The sequence below is a fragment of the Labrus mixtus genome, chromosome 3 (assembly GCF_963584025.1).
Source record: "Labrus mixtus chromosome 3, fLabMix1.1, whole genome shotgun sequence".
Lineage (NCBI taxonomy): Eukaryota > Metazoa > Chordata > Actinopteri > Labriformes > Labridae > Labrus > Labrus mixtus.
In genome coordinates, this window is record NC_083614.1 from 7365741 (window position 1) to 7386068 (window position 20328).

At 39.1% G+C, this 20328-nt stretch overlaps 2 protein-coding genes across 2 annotated transcripts in view; one reads left to right on the forward strand and one right to left on the reverse strand.

Annotated features, from left to right (window-relative positions):
* The window catches only part of nme7 (NME/NM23 family member 7), a 24890-nt gene extending 14324 nt beyond the window's left edge, over positions 1-10566 (forward strand). Inside the window, exons 11-12 of the mRNA XM_061030476.1 lie at positions 9774-9881; positions 10433-10566. Coding sequence (XP_060886459.1) covers positions 9774-9881; positions 10433-10465 — 141 coding nt within the window. The 3' untranslated portion in view covers positions 10466-10566. The remainder of the gene's footprint in view (positions 1-9773; positions 9882-10432) is intronic.
* On the reverse strand, positions 10497-19652 carry atp1b1a (ATPase Na+/K+ transporting subunit beta 1a). The gene is made up of 6 exons (XM_061030506.1): positions 19411-19652; positions 15263-15391; positions 13722-13877; positions 13296-13480; positions 11998-12081; positions 10497-11867 (listed from the first exon to the last, which is right to left on the reverse strand). Exons 1-6 carry the CDS (start codon positions 19502-19504, stop codon positions 11610-11612), a joined length of 906 nt encoding a protein of 301 aa, XP_060886489.1. The 5' UTR covers positions 19505-19652; the 3' UTR covers positions 10497-11609.
* Positions 19653-20328: the final 676 nt, after the last annotated feature.

Consider the following 20328-nt stretch of genomic DNA (forward strand, 5'->3'; position numbering starts at 1 on the left):
CAGGATCGGAGTGGATTTATAACTAGAAACTTCCTGCACATGTTTTGAGACTTATTTAAACTGGTTGAAAAGGAGGACATGTGACCTTAAAGGATTTATGTTTTTACTTTTACTCAAGTACATTCATAGACTTACTTCTACTTTAAGTGAAAATTAATCAGAGTAATTGTCCTTCCTCTTGTACCCCTGGTTTGAAGCTATGTGTGGACATGGAGCCAGTGCAGCAAGTTTTGTAGCACTCTCTCTGTCTTCTCTGTTTCCTACATAAACCTTCTGAGTTGAGTTTTTACGATGTGATCTCAGCCTGGGATCCATCTGCTGAGTGAGAAGTCATTAAACCTGGCAGCTACAGCCCGGGGGACTGACTGAGGAGACCTTTATTTTTAATATAAACTGACCTTAATATTTGGCTTCCAGCTGTGATTGGTCCAAATCACATTAAAAGTAAATCACACCTGTTGTTCTTAAAGAACCCTAAAGCAGATAAGATGCTTTTGGGATGAACTGGATGATATTGTTTTAGCCGTTTATGAGTGTATATTGGAAAGATTTTGTGGCTCAATCGACTTGGTAAGGGTAAGCCCACGAAATAAACTTTAGTGTGTATGTGTGTGTGAGACGTGTGTGAGAAACGTGTGTGTCAGACGTGTGTGAGATGTGGGTGCTATGGAACTAGTGCTGCAGGGCTTAGCTGGTGCGTGATGTGAAATCTAATCGCTGTTTAGTTTCCATAAAAACGAGACTTTACACAACTTCACAATTCTTTAGGTTCAGCTATTCCTGACTTATAGCTGTGAATCTATTTTAAAATATCTCAGCATTTTTTGTTTTGCATCATGTTCCTTTTACTAAAGCAATTGTTTTTCATGCTTTCTGCCAATCAATCCTCTGCCAACATGTAACTGTGTTTGCAGCCCCAGAGGAGGAAACGCTGTTAGTTAAATGACTAATGGTTTCCACGTCACATGACACTACCAGAGCTCACTGACGCCAAAATAATTTAGCCTTTTCAGCCGCACTCTGTTGTTGTATAAGATACATTGTGTTACTGTTACTTCCCCAGATCTGCCTCTGGTTTGATTTATTACCACTTAGTCACATTTACAGAAAAGTCCATTTGTCCGTTTGTGTGATGGTTTCCTCTTTTTGTTAGTCTTTCTAGCACACTTTAGTTTTCTGAAATCAACTTGAATGGAACAGAAATTTAATAAAATTAAAATAGATTAGAAGGAATTGAATAGTTTTATTTAAATGTTTGTTATAATGACATGTTTTATGTGTTAGTTTGTTCTAGATTATTCAGTTGGCTTGGGTGTCATATCAAAGGTTTCATCATTGTATTCAGGCATAAATCCACACAGTTTATTCTGTTCAGTTCTCATATTTATTACATTTCAGGATGCTGTGAATGGGATTTTTTTTATGATTAACAATTTTACTGCATTTTTATTTTATTTTTACATTCAAGCATATACAAAGTTTAAGTTGTGAGATTGCCTCACTGCATAAAAATAATAATAATTAAAAGATGCTACTAGCATGACAAAATACAAATGTCCCATTCTTTGGCACACTCATGTTGACGCTCTGTGCTGTGCAGTGCTCTTCTAATTTACAATATTTGTAACTTAATATTTTTGAGAGATTTACTTACCATAGAAAGAAAAGTGCGTCTTTTAGCCCAGTCAAACTCTATCATTGCTGTCTAATTTGCATAAAAACTCCAACAAATTTGTAAGAACCAGACATTTTTAAGAGCATTGAAAAGAAACATGAATGCAAAACAAAATATTCCTCTTCTGATTCATATTATCTTCTTACACCTTCCACTCATACCAACAGCTTCACTTCATTTATTATACTTTTACTCTTCTCAAGGTTTTCACCTTAATTTCTTTATTTTAGCCTACCCTTAAAGTGCCAACGAGAAAAGAAAAAAAGTGAAAATCTTCCTGCTCTCATTTATGTTAATTTTTTCTTGAATAAATCACTAATGATAAACATTTATCTTTTGTGTAAAAAATACAAAAAGGATTAAAAGATTCCCCTCCCTTTATCTTTTTTTTTTCTTTCGTGTCACTGGAAACTGAGGCTTTTACTTTATTCTCAGCAATTTGACTTTATTCACAATATTTTCACTTTATTCACAAAGTTCCCAAAAACTGTACTGGATAATGGCTTTTGTGCATGTTTCCTCTTTTTTTCAAGACATTCCAAGGTTTTTGGATTTAACTGCTTCAAAAAAAGCCATATTTAGAAAATCTTCCTCCTAATATTTTTGTTCTCATGCCGGGTCCTAACACTCTTCCTCAGCTGAAGCTGCTCTTATTAGTTTTCATCCTTTTTTTTCTCCATCAAAGCCTCTGTGGCCTCTTTGATTGCTTCAGACTTCAGTGACTAAATGGGAGGTCAATACGTTTCATCACACCCTGACCTCAGATTCACCTCAGTGTTGTCTGACAAATAACCTAAACAGCACCCACTCTTCAGTGCAGATCAGCTCGTTTGACACTTTGACACAGCAGCACTGATACATCACATAATAAATGTCTTAGATCAGTCAGTGTTTGGGGGTTGCTGATAAGTTGGCAGGCAGTGTGTGTGACTGTAACATTGTGCCGAGTACAAAAGTGCAGCACATTTTGAGAGTGTAAAGAAATTCCAGACGTCATTATCAGGCCGACAGAGTGGACTGGACAAACACAGACTGTATGAATAGGTCAGAAAAATCTATTAATAGTTAAATGCCAGTTATATGTGGTATGAAGAGGGTATTGATTAATTCCAGTTGACCAGAGACTAATCCATAAACAACATAGATCTGTGTGTAGGCTGGATCCAGTCACTTCAATCACACTTAATCATATTAGACACTTTGGACTTCTTTAACTAGGCGTCATATATCTGTCCATAAAGCGTCCTCATGCATTCACACCTCTGCACCCTCAGCTGCCTCGCATTGCTCTCACTCAGTCATGAGATTATGCTCTGTCTTGTGACGTGTCCTGATATCAGAGTGGACACACACATCGGCCATCTGTCAGTCAGTCCTGACCACTGACAGCCTTAACTCTCTCTCTCTACCCTCTAACTCAGTGTTTTAGGATTTTACGAGGTGTGTCACGATCCTCCTAATCCTTGATGCAATTTGACTTTTGATTTTACGGTTGTGATTCAAATGCTTTTAAAATGTATTTTTAATTGAATCCTTTAAACTAATGTTGTCACTTTAATATAAATGTACATGTTTTCACAATACCAGATAGTAAAACATTTAAACTCAGGTATGATACTAGGAAAAATTGAATTATATCGATCTTTGTTTTGGTATCACAACAACAAAAAACAAAAAAGGAAGTCTTAGGCACCAATTATTGTTTCATTTCTTGTTTTTAATTATCAAAAATCGCAAGCAAACGTATGCACACTGTCTAAGTTGCACAGATAGGTTGACAACATTAAAATGTATTTGTGCAATTAAGGCAGTGTTCTCTTTATTTCACTCGCAGCAGCTTTTGGTAAAAATAAATTACCGAGATTGTGTCATTTTTAATTTTGTGGTATCAAAAGTATCCAAATATTGAACATTTGACAATTCATTTGGTAGGGACATTATTATTCTGTTTATTTCTCATGAAGCGTGTTTATCATATACATTACTGTGCCAACATATGCCAGAAGGCTCCTCTTCAGTCAAATCAAGAAACAAGTTTGAAACCAAACAACAGACTGTAGATAGATACTTTATTGATCCCGATTTGAATTTCCCTCGGGATCAATAAAGTATCTATCTATCTATCTATCTATCTGTATAACAGACATAATGTAAACAGCACATTTTGATTATGATATGTAGTTAATGCTGATACAATTCAGTTTTTTTATTGGAGCAGGCTTTGGTGTGTTTACAATGAGTGAAGAAAATGTGTCACATTGTGGTTGTACACCAGTTTGTGCCACAGCCTTTTCTGTTCGACACTATTCCCCTTCGATATTAACAACCAGTCACCAGTTTACAATGCAGTATGGTCGGATCAATTCAAACAAGAATATGAATAATATACCAATTTATTATCAGCTTGTGTACTAATATTATCTTCGACGAGATAAAGGTCAAAACATGAACTTTGATTTTCCAGCTTTGTTATGTCTGGCAGTGACCGAAGTGTACCCATAATGCAGCTGCAGGCTACACGTAAGACCTGTTATACCTTTTTTAAAATGTTTATGTTTTCCTTTGGACATGAACAAATAGGCAAGGCTGGAATGAAGACAATTTATTAACATTTTCCACACAGAAAAATCATTTTGACAAAGTTTCCATATCACATTGTTACACCTTTATTACTTCCCCTTTAAATGAGCAGGCTAATAAATGACTGCTGCCCCTTTGCTACACATCAGCACTGTGTGGTGGTCACAACATGCTGTGTAGCCTCACTTTGTATTAAAATAGAAGATGAGGGGAAGAGATGATCAAACGGGCCAGAGAGTCTGGTTACACAAGGCTAAGACACTCTCCATGCATCATGCTGGTTAAAAATACGCTCCTGCGATTGATTTTTGACCCTTCTGTGTAATGCTTTTGTGGAGAAAGATATCAGCTGTCCCAGGTGGTCACAAAGCTAAATTTAGTTCACTGTAGTCCCATCAAAACGCTCATCTGAGTAGAAGAGAAATGAAGCTGGATGTACCATTGCACTTAGTTAAGGTGCTTTTTTAAGACCTTAAAGTTTGCTGATGAAACCTAATGACAAAAGTTTTGATGAGATATTAAAGTTGTTCCTACCAACCAGTGTAAGAGGACACTACAAGAAAAAATGACTACTGTCAAAGAAACTATGAATCATTTCACAGTCCTTTCATTTTTGGTCTAATTGGAAAACTTGATATACAAAACTTGGCGGTATTCAAAGGTGGATTTATTCTTATCTTGTTATCTTTATGTGAAGTAAGATCAAAGGCCACATGTGAAAGACAGTAGTAGCAGTAGTTGTACTAGTGGCAGTAATAAAACAATAAAATGCAAGATGTTTTTTACATTAATTATGAGGTGATTAGATTAGATTTATACATATTGTTGTTGTTTGTGTGTAGAATAAAGGGACTACACATCTATGTCATTAATAACAAGGCACTACCAGCTGTTTGTACATCATCAACTTTTTCATAGTTAGCTAGTTAGCTTTGGTTCGTTTGGTTTATTTGGAACAAGTTTTATAAAAGACGAGTGATAAATTCAACTCCAAAGACCTTAAAGAAATTATATTCTCAAAAGTATCCCATTTGCTGAAGTGTTGACAGAAAATGTTTTGTTGCATAGTGGTGGTTCAGAATGAAAACTTGCAATACGATTCTTAGCTGACACACCTGACTGCAGTGAGTAGATTCTCTCACCACTCTCACGGAGCAGAAAGATTGAGTGCCCTCACAGAGGCGTAAGGCCCGCCTCGACTCTACCTCTTTTAGTGCTTTCACACTGGCACACAACTCTTTTGTCTTTTGTAGATAAACAAACAGCGAGTACGATCTTTCACCTGCTCTTTTGTGAAGTGTCTTGAGATAACATTTGTTATGAATTGGTGCTATACAAATAAAGATTGACTGAACTCCCAAACTGAGCTGCATGTTGGAACACAAACTGCCAAAGTTTTCACCTGCCTGCCCGCTAGTATTTTTCCGCATGAAGTCAGAGTGAGCTGACCTTTTCTAATTCTCTAGAATTTTTTTGGGAGTGCATGTGTGAAAATGGCTTTTGTCTGTTACTAGTTTGACCTATAGTTAGTTTGAGACAGCATTTTCAATTTGGGAACAGCTATTTTTTGGCTTGAAAACATGCAATCATGCAAAACGTGCAATCTTAAGAAACCACTGGGTGAGGTCACTTAAGGTGCATTCACACCTGAGATGTTTGATCTTTTGAAACTCTGGCGCGCTTTGTCAGATAGTTGGTTTGTTTTGGGTTAGTACTGTGTGAATGCTCTAACAAACTCTGGTGCGAACCAAAAACCAAACTCTGGTCCCCTTGAAAATGGGGGTCTACATTCACTTCCTAGTGCACCAGAATCCAGTTTCAGGTAGGTGAGAGTACGATCAGAACCAAAAAGCAGTGCATTGTGGGATGAATTTGGCCATCTGTATACGATGTCAGATAGGTTTGCCGAGCATGGCTAATGTTAGCATTGCTAACAATACCAGCCTTCTGTCCTCCTTACAGGTGAAAGTTGACATGCCTTTGCTAAATGTGGTTACTCTATTGCTCTGGTCGATACGCCAGTTTAACCTGACACAGCAGACATATAACTTTATCTCCCTTTTATAGTTTTAATTCTGCTAAACTGTCCACTGTCCTCTTGTTTACATTCGGGTCATAGTGCAGCACAAGGCCGGATGGCAGACACCACTCAGAATCAGTCAATCAGAACAATCATGAAGAAAGAGCACATACAAAATACAGCAGGAGTCCTAAAATGGCCGCTAGGTTGTGACGTTATCATAGTCAATATGTTGTTTTGTAGAGTGAAATCGCCATGAGCAGAGAGCAGCGGATTGTTTATTTGTCTCGTTCGTCATGGGACTGACGCCAACATTGGTAGAGAAAGCAAACTACAGAAAGATTAACTTACTGATGATAAAAGAATTCTTTGCTCTCTGTAACTGCATTAGTTCCTCCTGAGTGACCTGCTGTCAGAGTTTAATTTGATTTTAATGAGTCCCACAGCGAGCTGGACTGATGTTCGTGTAATGAATGTTTGGCTTCTGTGGACTGTAACGGCCGGGGCAGAGCGACCTGCTGGCAATCCTGACCATCCAGAAATCAAAAAGTCTCACGTCTGGTCCTTCATGCACCGCCGATCGTCCAAATGTTCTGTAGTGAAGGAGACACTGGAGCGAGTTATTTTACTGTGGAGAACATTTTGTTATCATTTTATAGCAAAAACTTCACTTTTTCCCTCCGGTCTGTATGATATCAGAAGACAAGCTAACGTTGCTCTAACCACATACCAACATACAAATTATATTTAGTGTACATGTACATGCTGGAGAAGGGGAAACTGCACAAGCTGCTTTAAATATCAATCATAACTTTTAAATATACCAAATTTGATGGAAAAAAAAAAGCTTTTGATACAATTTCTGATTGATGAAAAACTCCCAAATATGTATTTATTCTGCACTTAAAGTCTTGACAACAGTGCTGCTAGGTGGCATCAACATGGATGTCCAAGTAATGTTACTGAAGTGATAAAACAGCCAATAGGGATAAACAAGCTTGCGCTCAAGTTACATATTGCAGGAAATGTAACACCATAATTAAACTGATAAGAATATCAGCTCTCTTCTTAGAATAATTCCAAATAATTTAAGTTTCCTGCAAAAACAATCTCCCAGAGACCTGGAATGGAATGGAAATATTCATTCCATTTGGCATACAAGTCTAAATGAATTCTCCTTACACAGCCGCCCTTCGCTAAGTTCATCTTCAAAATATAATTTCCAGCATCCTTGAACATTGCAACAACTGTTTTTCTTTCATGACCAATTGAACATTGTGTCCTGCAATCATTTGAACTAGGAGACTTGTTTCTCCAAGCTGTTTGTTTCAACAGACAATGAACGTCTTGGAGGATAAGGTTAGGCTGGTTGACGACCTTGAAAACTTGTTCCTGCCTTTTGTGTTACGCTCTCATAAACCACTGGAGGATAAAGAAGTTGTCATAGAAAATGTTTTCCTGCTGTTAGTCAGAAAATGTGACACCAAACAAACCTCAGGAGCTTTTATGTGATTGTATCTGTAACATGGTAAATGTTTGACAAAAAGATGCAGACAGGTTTTAGGTTCAGTGATCAGTTGTTGTCTCTAAACCTAAATAAAATAATAAAAAAATACCTTAGAAAGTGTTTACAAAATCCCCCAAACTGCCCAAAATATGACTTCAGTACTTCATGTCCTGTAGTGTGTGCTATCTTTTCAAGTTAGCGGTAGTCATGGTGAGGTAATTCTGACAATCTGCCCCTCCCCTGGTGGCCAACCCTGTGGGAGGTTTGCATTTCCTGGAGGTACCGAGCACTAAAGGGCGAGAAAGCCCGTGTGTGACCTTGGGAGTGTCTGATGTAGAAAGAAAATAGATAGACACTCATGATAAAAGGACTTCCTGGAAAAAAAGGCAAGAAAAGGAGAACTTAGTGTCTCTATGATTCATATGTTGTCTACAGTGCTGAGAAGATGGCACACATTTTTACTTTTTCCTTTGAGCCATTACTTTTTCCTAAATTCTCCATAAATAATTTTTTGATTACGGCTCGTTGACAGAAAATAAGAAAAATAAGGTTCACATGAGTTAGGATTTTAAATAGCTTTGAGCCTTATAGTTTGGTAGATTAAAGAATAGATTGTAGTTCAGGTACACAAACTTATTTAACTTCATATTCACTGTTTTAGGGTGTTGTTGTTTTTTAATCTGACTGTGGTAAAATGTCCTTATATACAGATCAAACTATCATATGTATTAAACATTTGAGTGAAAGTTTTCTAAATAGGTTAGGATTTGGATTTGTATAAAAGCATCATTACTGTGCAGTTTTAGCAAAGGAAGTATAATTTGCCTTTATTAGTAAAAAAAAAAAATCATCAAACGTAAGTAATGCAAATATAATTGTTTCTCTAAATCATTTTTGATGACGTAAGCAGATATTCATCCATACATTTTATGTTGTTCTGTTTCCCTGCAATAACAAGAATATTTCGGTTGTACTCTTGAGGTCCTGATTTATTTTTCGTTATCACGGGGTAACGTCGCTGGTTTCCTGTGGTTACAAGTTCATTTCAGAAATCAACTTGTTATAACAGGAAAACCAGTGGTGTTAACCTAAAACAAGGTATGTTGAGGAATGAATTGATCACAGGTTCATTCATTGAATTATGTACTGATGCCTGTCTGCTTAGGTCTTCCATAAATGATCACAAAACATAAAGTGAAATAAACTATTCTAAAATATAAATTCTATTCTCATGCACTTCATGATTACTAAGAGTAATATGCTCAAATAAAAGAAGCAAGCTACAAAGCAACATGTTACAGTATCATATATGTTCTTTTAAAATGGCAGCTGTGTCTCTGTGGTAGAGTCGGTGGTCTCTCAACCAGAGTCAGGGTTCGATCCCCAGTTCCTGCAGTCTCATGTTCATGTGACACAGAACCCCAAATCGCTCGAGAATGTGTTTAAGTGATTAATTAAAACTGATGGGCACTTTATATAGCAGCCTCTGACATCAGGGTGTGAATGTGGTATGAATGTGTAGGTGTGACCTGCAGTGTAAAAGCGCTTTGAATAGTCAGAAGACTTAAAAAGCACTTTACAAGCTCTAAGTACATTTCTCTAAAATAGTATTTTACTAATTTAAGAGCTGCACTATGAGCTGAGTTACACTATACATGCTGTAGTAACTCTATCAGTGCTGTTGCTGTATTAAAGCAAGAGCCTGTGCTGTGGTTAATATTTCTTTAATCGGACATTTTAAATATTAAGCACTGTTAAAGTTGCTTTCTTTGTAACCAATTCAGTGACCAACAAGGGTAGCTTAGTGTCAGTCACATCCCTCACAGGGTCACATGTCCAGCTGCTGTGTAATCACTTCGACTTGGTAACACACAACAGAACAGGATGTTCAGTTTCACATAGGAACCAGACTTTGGGAAAGAAAATGTTTCATGTTTTTTTTTCCTCAAATGCTGACTTGACTCTGTGATATATTTTTTTTTAATCTACAGGAAATTTCACGACACCTCCGTCCTAACACTCTGCGAGCTCTGTATGGCAAAGATAAAGTGAAGAACGCAGTCCACTGTACAGACCTCCCTGAAGACGGTGTTCTGGAGGTGGGTGGTGTTTGTCACTGACACACTGTTCTCTCCATGTAGCGTACAACACACCCACATTAATTCATCTGTGTAGCTCCTCTGATCTTACAAATAGGTTTCCTCATTGTCTTCCTCTCCATGCATAAATAACTACCTTACACTCAGCCAAGAACAAAACCCCCGACTCTGTGAAGCCGGTCTTTAGTCGAGTCTCATGACTCCGCTCTGTGGGCCGCGGCAAACCTTAGCTCACACTGGGTTTTCAGGAGAACAAGAAGGGCAGAGGAATTTGAAACAAAACCATTGTTTTACCAGGGAGTGGGTCTGACCCATCGAGCGTCATTGTTCAGGAAAACTCCTGATCTGTTTGCTGGACAAATGCCTCCTTGTTAAACATTAGCCTGTGACTGACTGAGCTGCCATTTTCCCAAGACTGGGACACAGTGGCTAATAATGGGCTTGTGCAGGGGAGAATTTACACTTTGAACTTTAACAACGCCATTATTCTGATATCAGAGACGACATTGATTTAAATTAGCAGGCATTTAAACAGATTTTTCCTCCCACAGGTGCAGTATTTCTTCAAGATTATGGACGGGTGAATGCAAAGGAGAAAACACGTTACTCAAAGACTTCACAGTTGTCTCATTTGTCTGTTTATTGTTTCAGCCTTATGCAGATTAAATAAAGTGACAAGAGCAGACTCCTGACAAGTGTTTTGATCTTCAACATTGAATTAAGTATTTTTCACACCAACTAAACATCTTATTACACGGGATACTGCATTGCCTCTGATAATATTCTTTAACTCTTTTTGACCAGCGACTTTGGTATTGGATTCATAACATTAAACTTTGAAAAAAAAATGTACAACTGCATAAATATAAAATTCTTCCACCATGAAAATGGCTAAAACATTCAATAGTAAGTAGCATCACATTATGTGATGTCTCCAGCAAAAACAGATTTCAAAGCACTGAGTTGCCACTGTTTCCATGGAGGTGACAGTCGTCTAGGCTGGACCCACAAAGCTCTACACTAGGAATTAAGAATGAACAGATGTATCAAACAGAAATGTCATCAAACCATATCCTACAGCTATGGTGAACAACAAAGAAAAGGTGAACAAATGTATCCTTCCACAACTTGGAAAAAAAGAAAACACACAGGAAAAAAACTAAAAGAGTTTATGGAGCGCAGTCATTTACTCAAACATAGGCCTTAAAGGTTCAGAGTACCATGCTAGTATTTCAGTTAGTCGTAGCACATTAACACACACTCCACACACTCACATAAACTAACACACACCTGCACACAGACACGGAGCACACACCTTGGACCACTAAAGCTGACATAAGACAGAAGAGGTTACAACAGAACTAGACTACAGCACTGGACACTCCAAAAATATATAGAGAGCACATTAGGATGAAACACTGGGGACAGAAACACAGCTCGCTACACGTCAGTAGTGGAATTGCGGTTTTACAGTAATAGATGAACACATCCCATGGCTCAAGGAATATTTTCATGTACAGTAGAATAAATATTTGCTATTGCTACTCTTGTTTTTTTTACATTCTAACCCTCGACAAACACACAGAAAAGCTAGTGTAAAGCACACAGATTAAGTGTAGGTCCTGTATATTATGAATGTTCAAAGACTAGTGGTGTTTATCTGAACTCTTATTTCTCTCTACATTTGATTTGTTTCAAAATGAAGAGTAATGCGCATCAAGGCTGAGGTCACGAGCTGATAGTGAACTTAACGTCAAATCGTCCTTGGTAGCGGTCTTTCTCGCTGTAATCTATGTTTGCTCCGTAAACTTTGCACTCAATACGGAGCTCCTGGTCCAGGGTGAGGTTGGTGAACTGGATGGCCACCAGAGGCTGCAGGTACTGAGGGTGGAGTGCTTTGCCATAGTACGGGTAGTACTGGAGAGGGAAGCCTTCACCCATGCCAAAGTATTTGATCTCACCAATCTTGCCTTCGTCCTCCTCTCTCTGTAAAAAAAACCAAAGATGAAATCAGATTAAAATCTTCCCTTTTTATCGCATTAATACCCCAGAACATCCACCAGTGTAACATTCTTGAATAATACATCATGGTTTGTTGCTGTCAAGCCAAACTTACCTTATTTTTGCAGTGGATGGGGATCAGATTGGGCTGAAGTTTTCCTTGCAGAGACTCCGGAAGTGACTGATTGCTAGAAGGAGCCTGAAAAGAAACAGAGAGATATTGACGATCAACATCTTGATTTATTTTGTTCGTGAGGTTTCATAGTGACTGGCAGTGCAGGACCAGATTCCAGGTTTTGGTGTCCATTAGAATCAATAATGGATGGAAGAGTGGTCAGAATTGGTCTGGAGTTGTCATATTTTCATGACATTAGGACATCTTGGAGGCCCTTGTTGTAGTCAGATGTGAGCCAGCTTACAGGTTTGAATTATACCTTTTAAGTAACCAAACTAGTACAGCATACAGTCTGTATGGAGAATCGTTTGTGTTATGCAAATTTAGCCTGGAGCCTCCAACAGACATCAAGAGCAGACTACAGACATCTGGCAAGCTCACTTTTTACAACTCAACTGTTTTAAAAAATGTAAACTTGTTGTTCACAACCGGTTACTGAAAATTACCCGACTAACATCTTATCATTTTCTGTTGTGCTGGCAACACCTGTACACTTGATAACAGCGCTCCTTTAAAAAGTGATCATGTTAATAAAACAGGTTTTAAAATGACAATATTCCACACAGACTTCTTGTAAGTAACATTAAGGGTTTTTGAAGTTCTAGCAAAGTCTAAAATAAATAATTCACATCCCACATGTTCTGAATTTAGTCTAATCTGCCAAAGACAAATCAAAATGATCTGGGAAAGGTTAGGAAAACAAATAAATGGCTGATACCAAAAGCATGTTGAAATAATTATCTTTGAATTGACTTAAAGATGAATAGTTGGAAATCTGTTTTTTTTTGTTTTTTTTACATGTTCATTGTATTCTATGTTTGTGATGCCTGGTTTATGGCTGTGTGATGAGGCTGGTTGAAGTTGTCAGTAGCAGCTCCGTATCGAGTGTATTTGTGCTGCTTATTATTACGAGGCTGTATCTCCATTTTTATAACGGGCTAATCAAACAAAGAGGTTCCTTCAATGATCCTGACAGATTTATGATCAGATTTGAGAAATGTAGATTGCAGTTTGCTTCACAATGATTGTCACAAGGGGCAAGATATTACATTCCTGGTTGAAATCAAATCTTTGGAAATCTTTCACATATTGTCTTTCTATTACTGCTGTATCCTTTTTCTTGAATATTGAAGCACCACTGGTTTAATAGCTATGATTTACAGTGTGATAAGTGTGTCTTTATCAGTGTGAGCACTACCATAACAAGCTACAGTGCTGTAAATGTGCAGTAAAACTACCTTTGGTCTGAAGTTGACGATCCTGTTGAGCTTGACGATGATACAAGGCTTCCCGTCTTTGAAGCCATATGTGGGATCGCTGTCTCCTGAGCAGCTGCCCAGCAAATTGCGGTTGAAGCGGCATGCATTTCTCACTAATGGTTTGCCTTCCAAAGGTCCACGATCCTTGTATGACTGAGGAGTGTCTGCAAGCGGTACAAAAGACAGACGTTAGACCCTTACACTGTATATGACTGGAACAATAAATACACACAGAGCAACAAATTTCTTACTGGTATGAACATAAAATGATGAGGAGATGCATTTCTTTAAAAGTACAGCTGTAAAATTCAGTGATTAAAACAAGATGTATTTTTTATGTCAACAGTTGATACCCATCAGAGATCAGCCTGAGAGTATGACTGAGCATGATTGGCGTATACTTGCCTCCACAGTTTTCAAATTTCAGCTGCTCCAACTGAAGTTCTACATCATATGGCTTAAGGAAGTCGGTCAAGCTGCTGACATACTTCTCATAGGACTTCTCATCAGACTTACGGAAAGCAATTTCAGATTTGTCAGAGCGAGGGGTGTGTGATAGACCTAAAACACACAAAATAGATTTTTTTAAGAATAACAAAATAAAGGAGAAAACATTGATTTAAGACAGGCTTAGAAAGAAAAAAGTATAAATCTGCTCTGTAGTTGTGAAGAGGAATGTGTGACAGAAGCTGCTCTGTAGATCATGTGAGCCATTCTCTGTCTCTGCTCTATTATCTTAGGGCTACACACAATGTAGGGTCTTGGGGATTTCCTCTGATGGTCTCTGTCAGCTCTTTATAGCAGTAATTTTCCACAGACCTTGTGCACAAGGCCTCAGTGAGGCGTGGCATGAAGAGAGAGTGAGATGGGTAAGAGGAGTGAAAAGGAAACATGACATTTTATTAACCATTTCTTGGCCTCACTGTGGGATCTGTTTAATCCTTGCTGTACTTATGAGCAACACTCGAGGCATTTGTGTAACAAGGACAGAGGACTAACATGTAGTCATTTGAATTTCAGTGGTGGCTTGTGAAAGTTAACCAATCCCCTGCCCCCACCCATGCACTCTCACGTGTGTCTCTTTCACAATGGAAACTTTTAGCCCCAGAGTGAGAGGCGGGCTCGAGCTCTGAAAAAAAAAAAAACAGGCAACTGCTGCCTGCTTCCTTTATCTTGACACTACTGGAAACTCACTTAAGCTCAAAGCGCGGCACACTTCTTCCTTTTGCCAGACGTACTCTTTGATTGTACACAGTCGTGGACGTCTGTCAGACAAACAGGCAGTAAAAAACTATCCCGTGTACATGAAGCTGGTCGTTTACAATGGCTGCTAAAAATACCGCCAAGGCTAGAAGAGCATGTGCTGTGCAAACAAGTACTGGCACAACAAGACGAGGCCCGGCATTTCAAATCTGCACTGTCTCAGAGCTTTGTAGGAAATTTGCGAAACGCTCACAGTGTGACTGTGGCACTGTTTGATGTTTTCAAAAGATTATAGATTAGAATTTTTTCCCCAAGAGAACTAGCTTAGAGGCCTCTGAGCTGGGACAAATCTTTCTTTTCCTACAACCTGAGGCTGCCATACATTCATACATGCATTTGTATGTAAACATGTCGGCTGTTACACATTCCCAGCGCACATTTCAATCACAATGAGTGGAGTGTATGTAGGCTACAGTCCCCACGTAGCCTCAGGGGGGAAACATTGACTGGCTCAGAGGAGTGAAGGACAAAATGGCTGAACCTTTCTAAGGTCAGAAAGACTTCTGATAGAGGAGCTGCATAAAGGCACACCCCAAGAGAGTCAGCTTTAAGTGCAAAAACCACAGACAGACATGTTGTCAATTTAAAACAAAACTGCTGTCACTTAGACTTCAGAGCTAATTACAGCTTCATTACAGTATTTCATTAGAAACAGTACAAATGAAGAAGTTGGATTGAATTACCTGGGGGGGCGACTCTGTCCTGATAGGTGGGCTTGTAGTTACTTATTGTGAGCAGCAGAGCCTGAATGGTCCCGACGAAAATTCCAGCCAAGCATCCGTAGAATATCACGTAGAAAGCGAGGATTTTAACTGTAGGGGAGATGGTGCATTAAGATCATTAATCATGTCAAATAAACACAACTGGCACAAGAAACTCAAAGATGAACTGATTAATCAACCAGTAGTTTGATGATTAAAAGCTTCAGTCATTCATGAAAAAAATTCTTTTAGGTTATCTTCTCAGATGTTGAGAGAATGTACAGCTTTCCTCAGCTTCATGATATATCAGAATGTTATTACACTTTTGCCCAGGCTGTCAGAGAGGGAAATTCATATCGACATTTAATAATTGTTTTAAAAACAAAGATCTAAAATGAAATATCATTGTATCTAACAGCTGAAAAAAAAGAGTCCTTCTTCAACGACCAAACACACAAAAAAACAAAAAGTTCTTTTTGGGACATGTTGTGATAAATAAACATAAGGTAAGAGCGTGATTGTCTTGGAAAAATGTGTAGTCTGATGATTATAGCTTAGAAAATGGTCAGCATGTATCACTAAATTGTTAGCATCTAATGACAGAAAGAAAATTCATGAGCCAAGAAAAACATTTGGAAATTCATTCAATGGATCATCCATAACACGATTTCCACTCGATCTTTTTGTTTTCTCATGCCCCCCCCCCCCCAACTAATTTACAAATGAATCCAATTAAGCAACAGTAGGGGGACCGCGTTCCTGTTCAACAGCATGAGTCACTGGTGGTTCCTATCAGCGCAGCAGTCTCCTCTCACGCAGACCCTTCCCCCGCCAAGTGGTCAATTTCAACAGGTTCTCCGTGAAAACACTGTGCTCTCTCAGCTGAACAACAAGGTCTCACTTTGTCTTTCTTTGCCTTTATTCATGGAGATTTGTGGACAGAAACTTGCACTTTGCATTTCTCGTTTGCCTCTTTTCGGTCAAGCAAAGCAACAAAGAGATCAAACCAAAACCTTGAAGTAGACTTCCAGTTGTTCCTGTTTGGATATAGCTATACAAAAGTGAACCTTGACTACAACTCTGATATTCAAATGTGTGGGGATTGAGATTCGAGTTTCTCCAGAAACATCATTGAGGCTTGAATGACGTTATAGTCCCTACTTATATTATGCTCCTAGCAGCTAAAGAAGGCCTCTATTAAAGCACCTCTGGCAGTACTCAGAATTTTTTTTGTTAATTGATGAGAGGAGCTTAAATCTGCATCATTTTTGTTACTTTTAAAGGAAATAAAATGTTAAGAGCACAAAGTCTTGAAAGCATAGAAAAAGACCTAAACTCTATTCTTCTTCCCCGGCTTCTTAGTCCCCTTCAATGTTTGTCTCATCGAGGCACAAGATGCTGGATTCTCTTTATATCAAAGTCAAACCGTAACAGCCATCTTCTGGCAACATACTGTTTCTTATTTTCGGGTTACTGAACACTGATACGCAGCCAGCTCATTTTCATCATCAGTGTCCCTGTTACTGAAGTATTTGTCGTTGTGGCACCTTCCCAAAATGTCTCCCCACTGTCGGTTGCACATCCACATTGACCACGGTGAAACCAGTTGGGTGGGTTGACAACCGGTTCAACCCTAAAGCCTTATCTCCTGCTACAGATTATACACTGAGAAGTCTGCCCATCCCTGTGCCGTGTGTTACCTTGATACTGTGAGTTTCTGCATTTTAAACACTACAGTCTGTTCCAAGAGCACCAACTTCCCCTTATTTTACACTTAGAGGCTGATGCAAGCATTTCAGTCATCACTGTGCATACATGTGGTCCCACAGCAACAAGACATGAGCACAAACACAGACATCGTAATAATAATACATCTGACTAAAAATGTAATCTATACACTCTACACGCTGTAAACAGTCTTGTTATGTCACATCTGTGTGATACACCTGTTGAGGGGGAAACTGTAACTGTACACCTGATGAGATGTGAAGCATTACAATCCTGTGGTGATTTCCTAAGAAGGCATCCAAGAAATAGAAATGTTGCAACCACAACCTGCCATGCTGGCGGGTGAAATTTGCAAGAAAAATGTGCATTTTTTTCCTCATGGCTGTAGGAACGTCAGAGTGCGAAACCATTGTGTCCTTTAGTTGCCCTGTGACTTTTCACTTGAGTGTTAACATTTGGTCTTATCTGTTTTAAAGCCAAACAGGACCTGTGAGTGCCTCTTTAAAAAGAGTGACTAATTAACCAATTGTAATGAATACAGAGGAAGGAATGGGCATTTAATGTTGTGTGAGTGCAGGAGGGTGATTTAAGTACACGGCCCTAATTCTGTAGCCAGAGAAATGCCAGAACTCAACAAGTGTTGCCCAGAAATGTAAATAGCACAGAGAGCGGCTGGTGAAAGGCAGAGTTTGAATGGAGAGAGAGCACCTCCCCCACCAGACTGCTGCAGCATGTTGTGAAGGGGGCCGTCACCACGTTCACACCTCACTGATGTCTCTCCACTTTTTCTGACGTTTTTATTGAAGCCTCGTCAACCAGCTCTGCGGTACTTTTTCAGCCTTGAACGCCGAAAATGAACAGAGAGAGAGACACTGAAACTGAAACCCAACATTTCCTGTATTTTCCACGACACGATACATAGTTCAGTTCAAACACCGCCCTGTTTTAGAAATGCACGTTTGATATAGCTTGTACTGAGAAGAGAGAGAGAGAGAGAAAGAAAGAAAGAAAGATGGTTTCTGAAACTCAAGGGCACAGACAGACCTGTTGCTCTCTTTTAGTTAGTGCGACATCACTCTACCTCACGACGAAGAGCAACAGGAAGCCAGTCGGCCTAATAGATACTTAATAACAGTATAACCACATAACTCTCCACATTAATACACTATTAACACGTTTTGATGTAAAAATGTGCATCTACAAGTAGGCTACGTGCAAGTTCGCTGAAAACTCGCTACTGTTGCAACTAGCTATGATGGCGACATGTCTGTGATTTTCCAGTCGGACAATTTTCCATGAAAGAACAGTTAATTTGTGCTTTCGTTAATCTTTTCAGGAATGAGTGCTGCAAAACTGGCACCAAATATCTCTTCTCTTTCGGGGGGAAAAAAGACTCTGTAGAAGGAGAGAGAGAGGGAGAGAGAGGGCGGCTCTTGAGACATGTGAGTCGTGATCTGCTCCCAGCACCATGTTGTGTCTGCTGGCCCAACCCGGCACACAGGAGGAAGAAAAAACACGCCGTTTCTAATGTGTAAAACGCTTTACTGAGCTTAATTGGTCCTGTATAATGGTGTCCAGTTATCCAATCAAACCAACACCCACTGCTGACCGTATTAGGAGAGCATTCCCCCGTCTTAAAGTATTGAAAACAGTGGTAAAACGATTAGATACATTAATCTTGGGTTTGTAGAGCATACCCGGGTCTGTACCCATTCACAGGAGAGAGGGATTAGCCATTCAAGGTAATTAGTGAGAGGAATAAAATGTTCTCTTGTTTTTCTACAAGGCTTAAACGCAGAATAGAGGCGGAAAAAAACTCTACTTCCACCATTTGGTGTACCAGTGGAAAGCCCTGGCCCACCACACTCTGTCCTTCAGGATGACCTTTTCATAAAGGACGTTTATTAATGAAATGGGCCACGCCTTAGGTTATGATTTCCTATTGCATTGTTTATACCATAAAACTAATAGGCTAATTAAAATGTCAAAATGTGCAGCACATAACAGTCGCGCCAACTGTGGAGGGGCATTAATGTAGACTATAGAGCGAGTTAATTATTTTTGTATTATTATAATAAGCCTTTTTTTTGTACTACATTCGACCAGTAACATGTATGTATAAGTCTAAGTTTGAGAGATAAACCTTTTCCCTTTCAAGCAGATGAGTTAATTCTGATTTGAACACACAGCTTCCTCCATTGAAAAACCAAGTCACGACGCAGCATGTCAGAGACACCGAGATCTAACAGGTGCTGTCTGTAACCTACAGGCAGGAAATCAGAAGGATGGAAAAAAGAAATGGAGAAATATCCAGTGAGAGTATTTCCACCGTGTCAGGTTAACATGCTGACTTTTATCTGATTAATGAAGAGTATATCGTCGTGTTAGTTCCGTCTACTTACACCAACTGCTGCCTGTTCGTCCTAGAAACTCCTTCTTCTCTGAATTCCACACAAATGTCTTCCATCCTCCGTCGCTTTCTTTATTTCCAGACATATTAAACTCCCCGATAGATCCCCCTTTCTTTCGGGTTTTTGTTCTTGATTTAGCGGGTTTGTTTAAGCTGTGAACTGTCCCTCACAGGAAAAGCGAAAGGACAGTTTCGTACCCGACTCCACCAATTGTACCACACACAATTTATCTCTCAGGGAAACCGGCTCCGCCCGCTAACTCCCGTAATAAGTTACCCCCCTGAAGAGGGAGGAGGGCTGGGGCTGGCAAATCACAACCAGCCGCTGCTTTTTGCGTAAGAGGAGGGGGGGGGGAGAGGGGGGGGGGGGGGGGGGGGGGGGTAACAGGGGGCAACAGCGAACGTCTAACTGTTGCCACATACGTTATAAATTTCTCCGCTGCCATGGCAACCAGCGTCGTCAACTCCCCCCGCTCTACAATCGCGACAAACAGCCTACACAAATAAATAATAATAAATTGTTGTTGTTGTAAATAGCACCTTTAATTTAATGTTTGCACTGCCTGTTATTTAATGTCTGTTTTTGATAACTCTGCACTATCTGCTTTTTAAACATTGCTGTACATATATAAACAACACAACTTCAGAAGGTCAACACTTTTTTATTTTTTATATTCAGGTCTAATTATAGATTTTTTTCCTCAACTGTTTATAGGTTCTTGCTTTAAATCTCACATATATTTTTATCCCTGCACGGGTTATGTACATTTCTTGTATAAGTCTATTTTTAATTGTACAGTTTAAGTTTGATTCATCTAGGGGGATTCTTTAATCTTTTTTATGTATGGGAGGGGGGTCGTCGGTTTTGCGGTTTAATATGAAACATTTGTTACAAGTCATGTACGTCTTT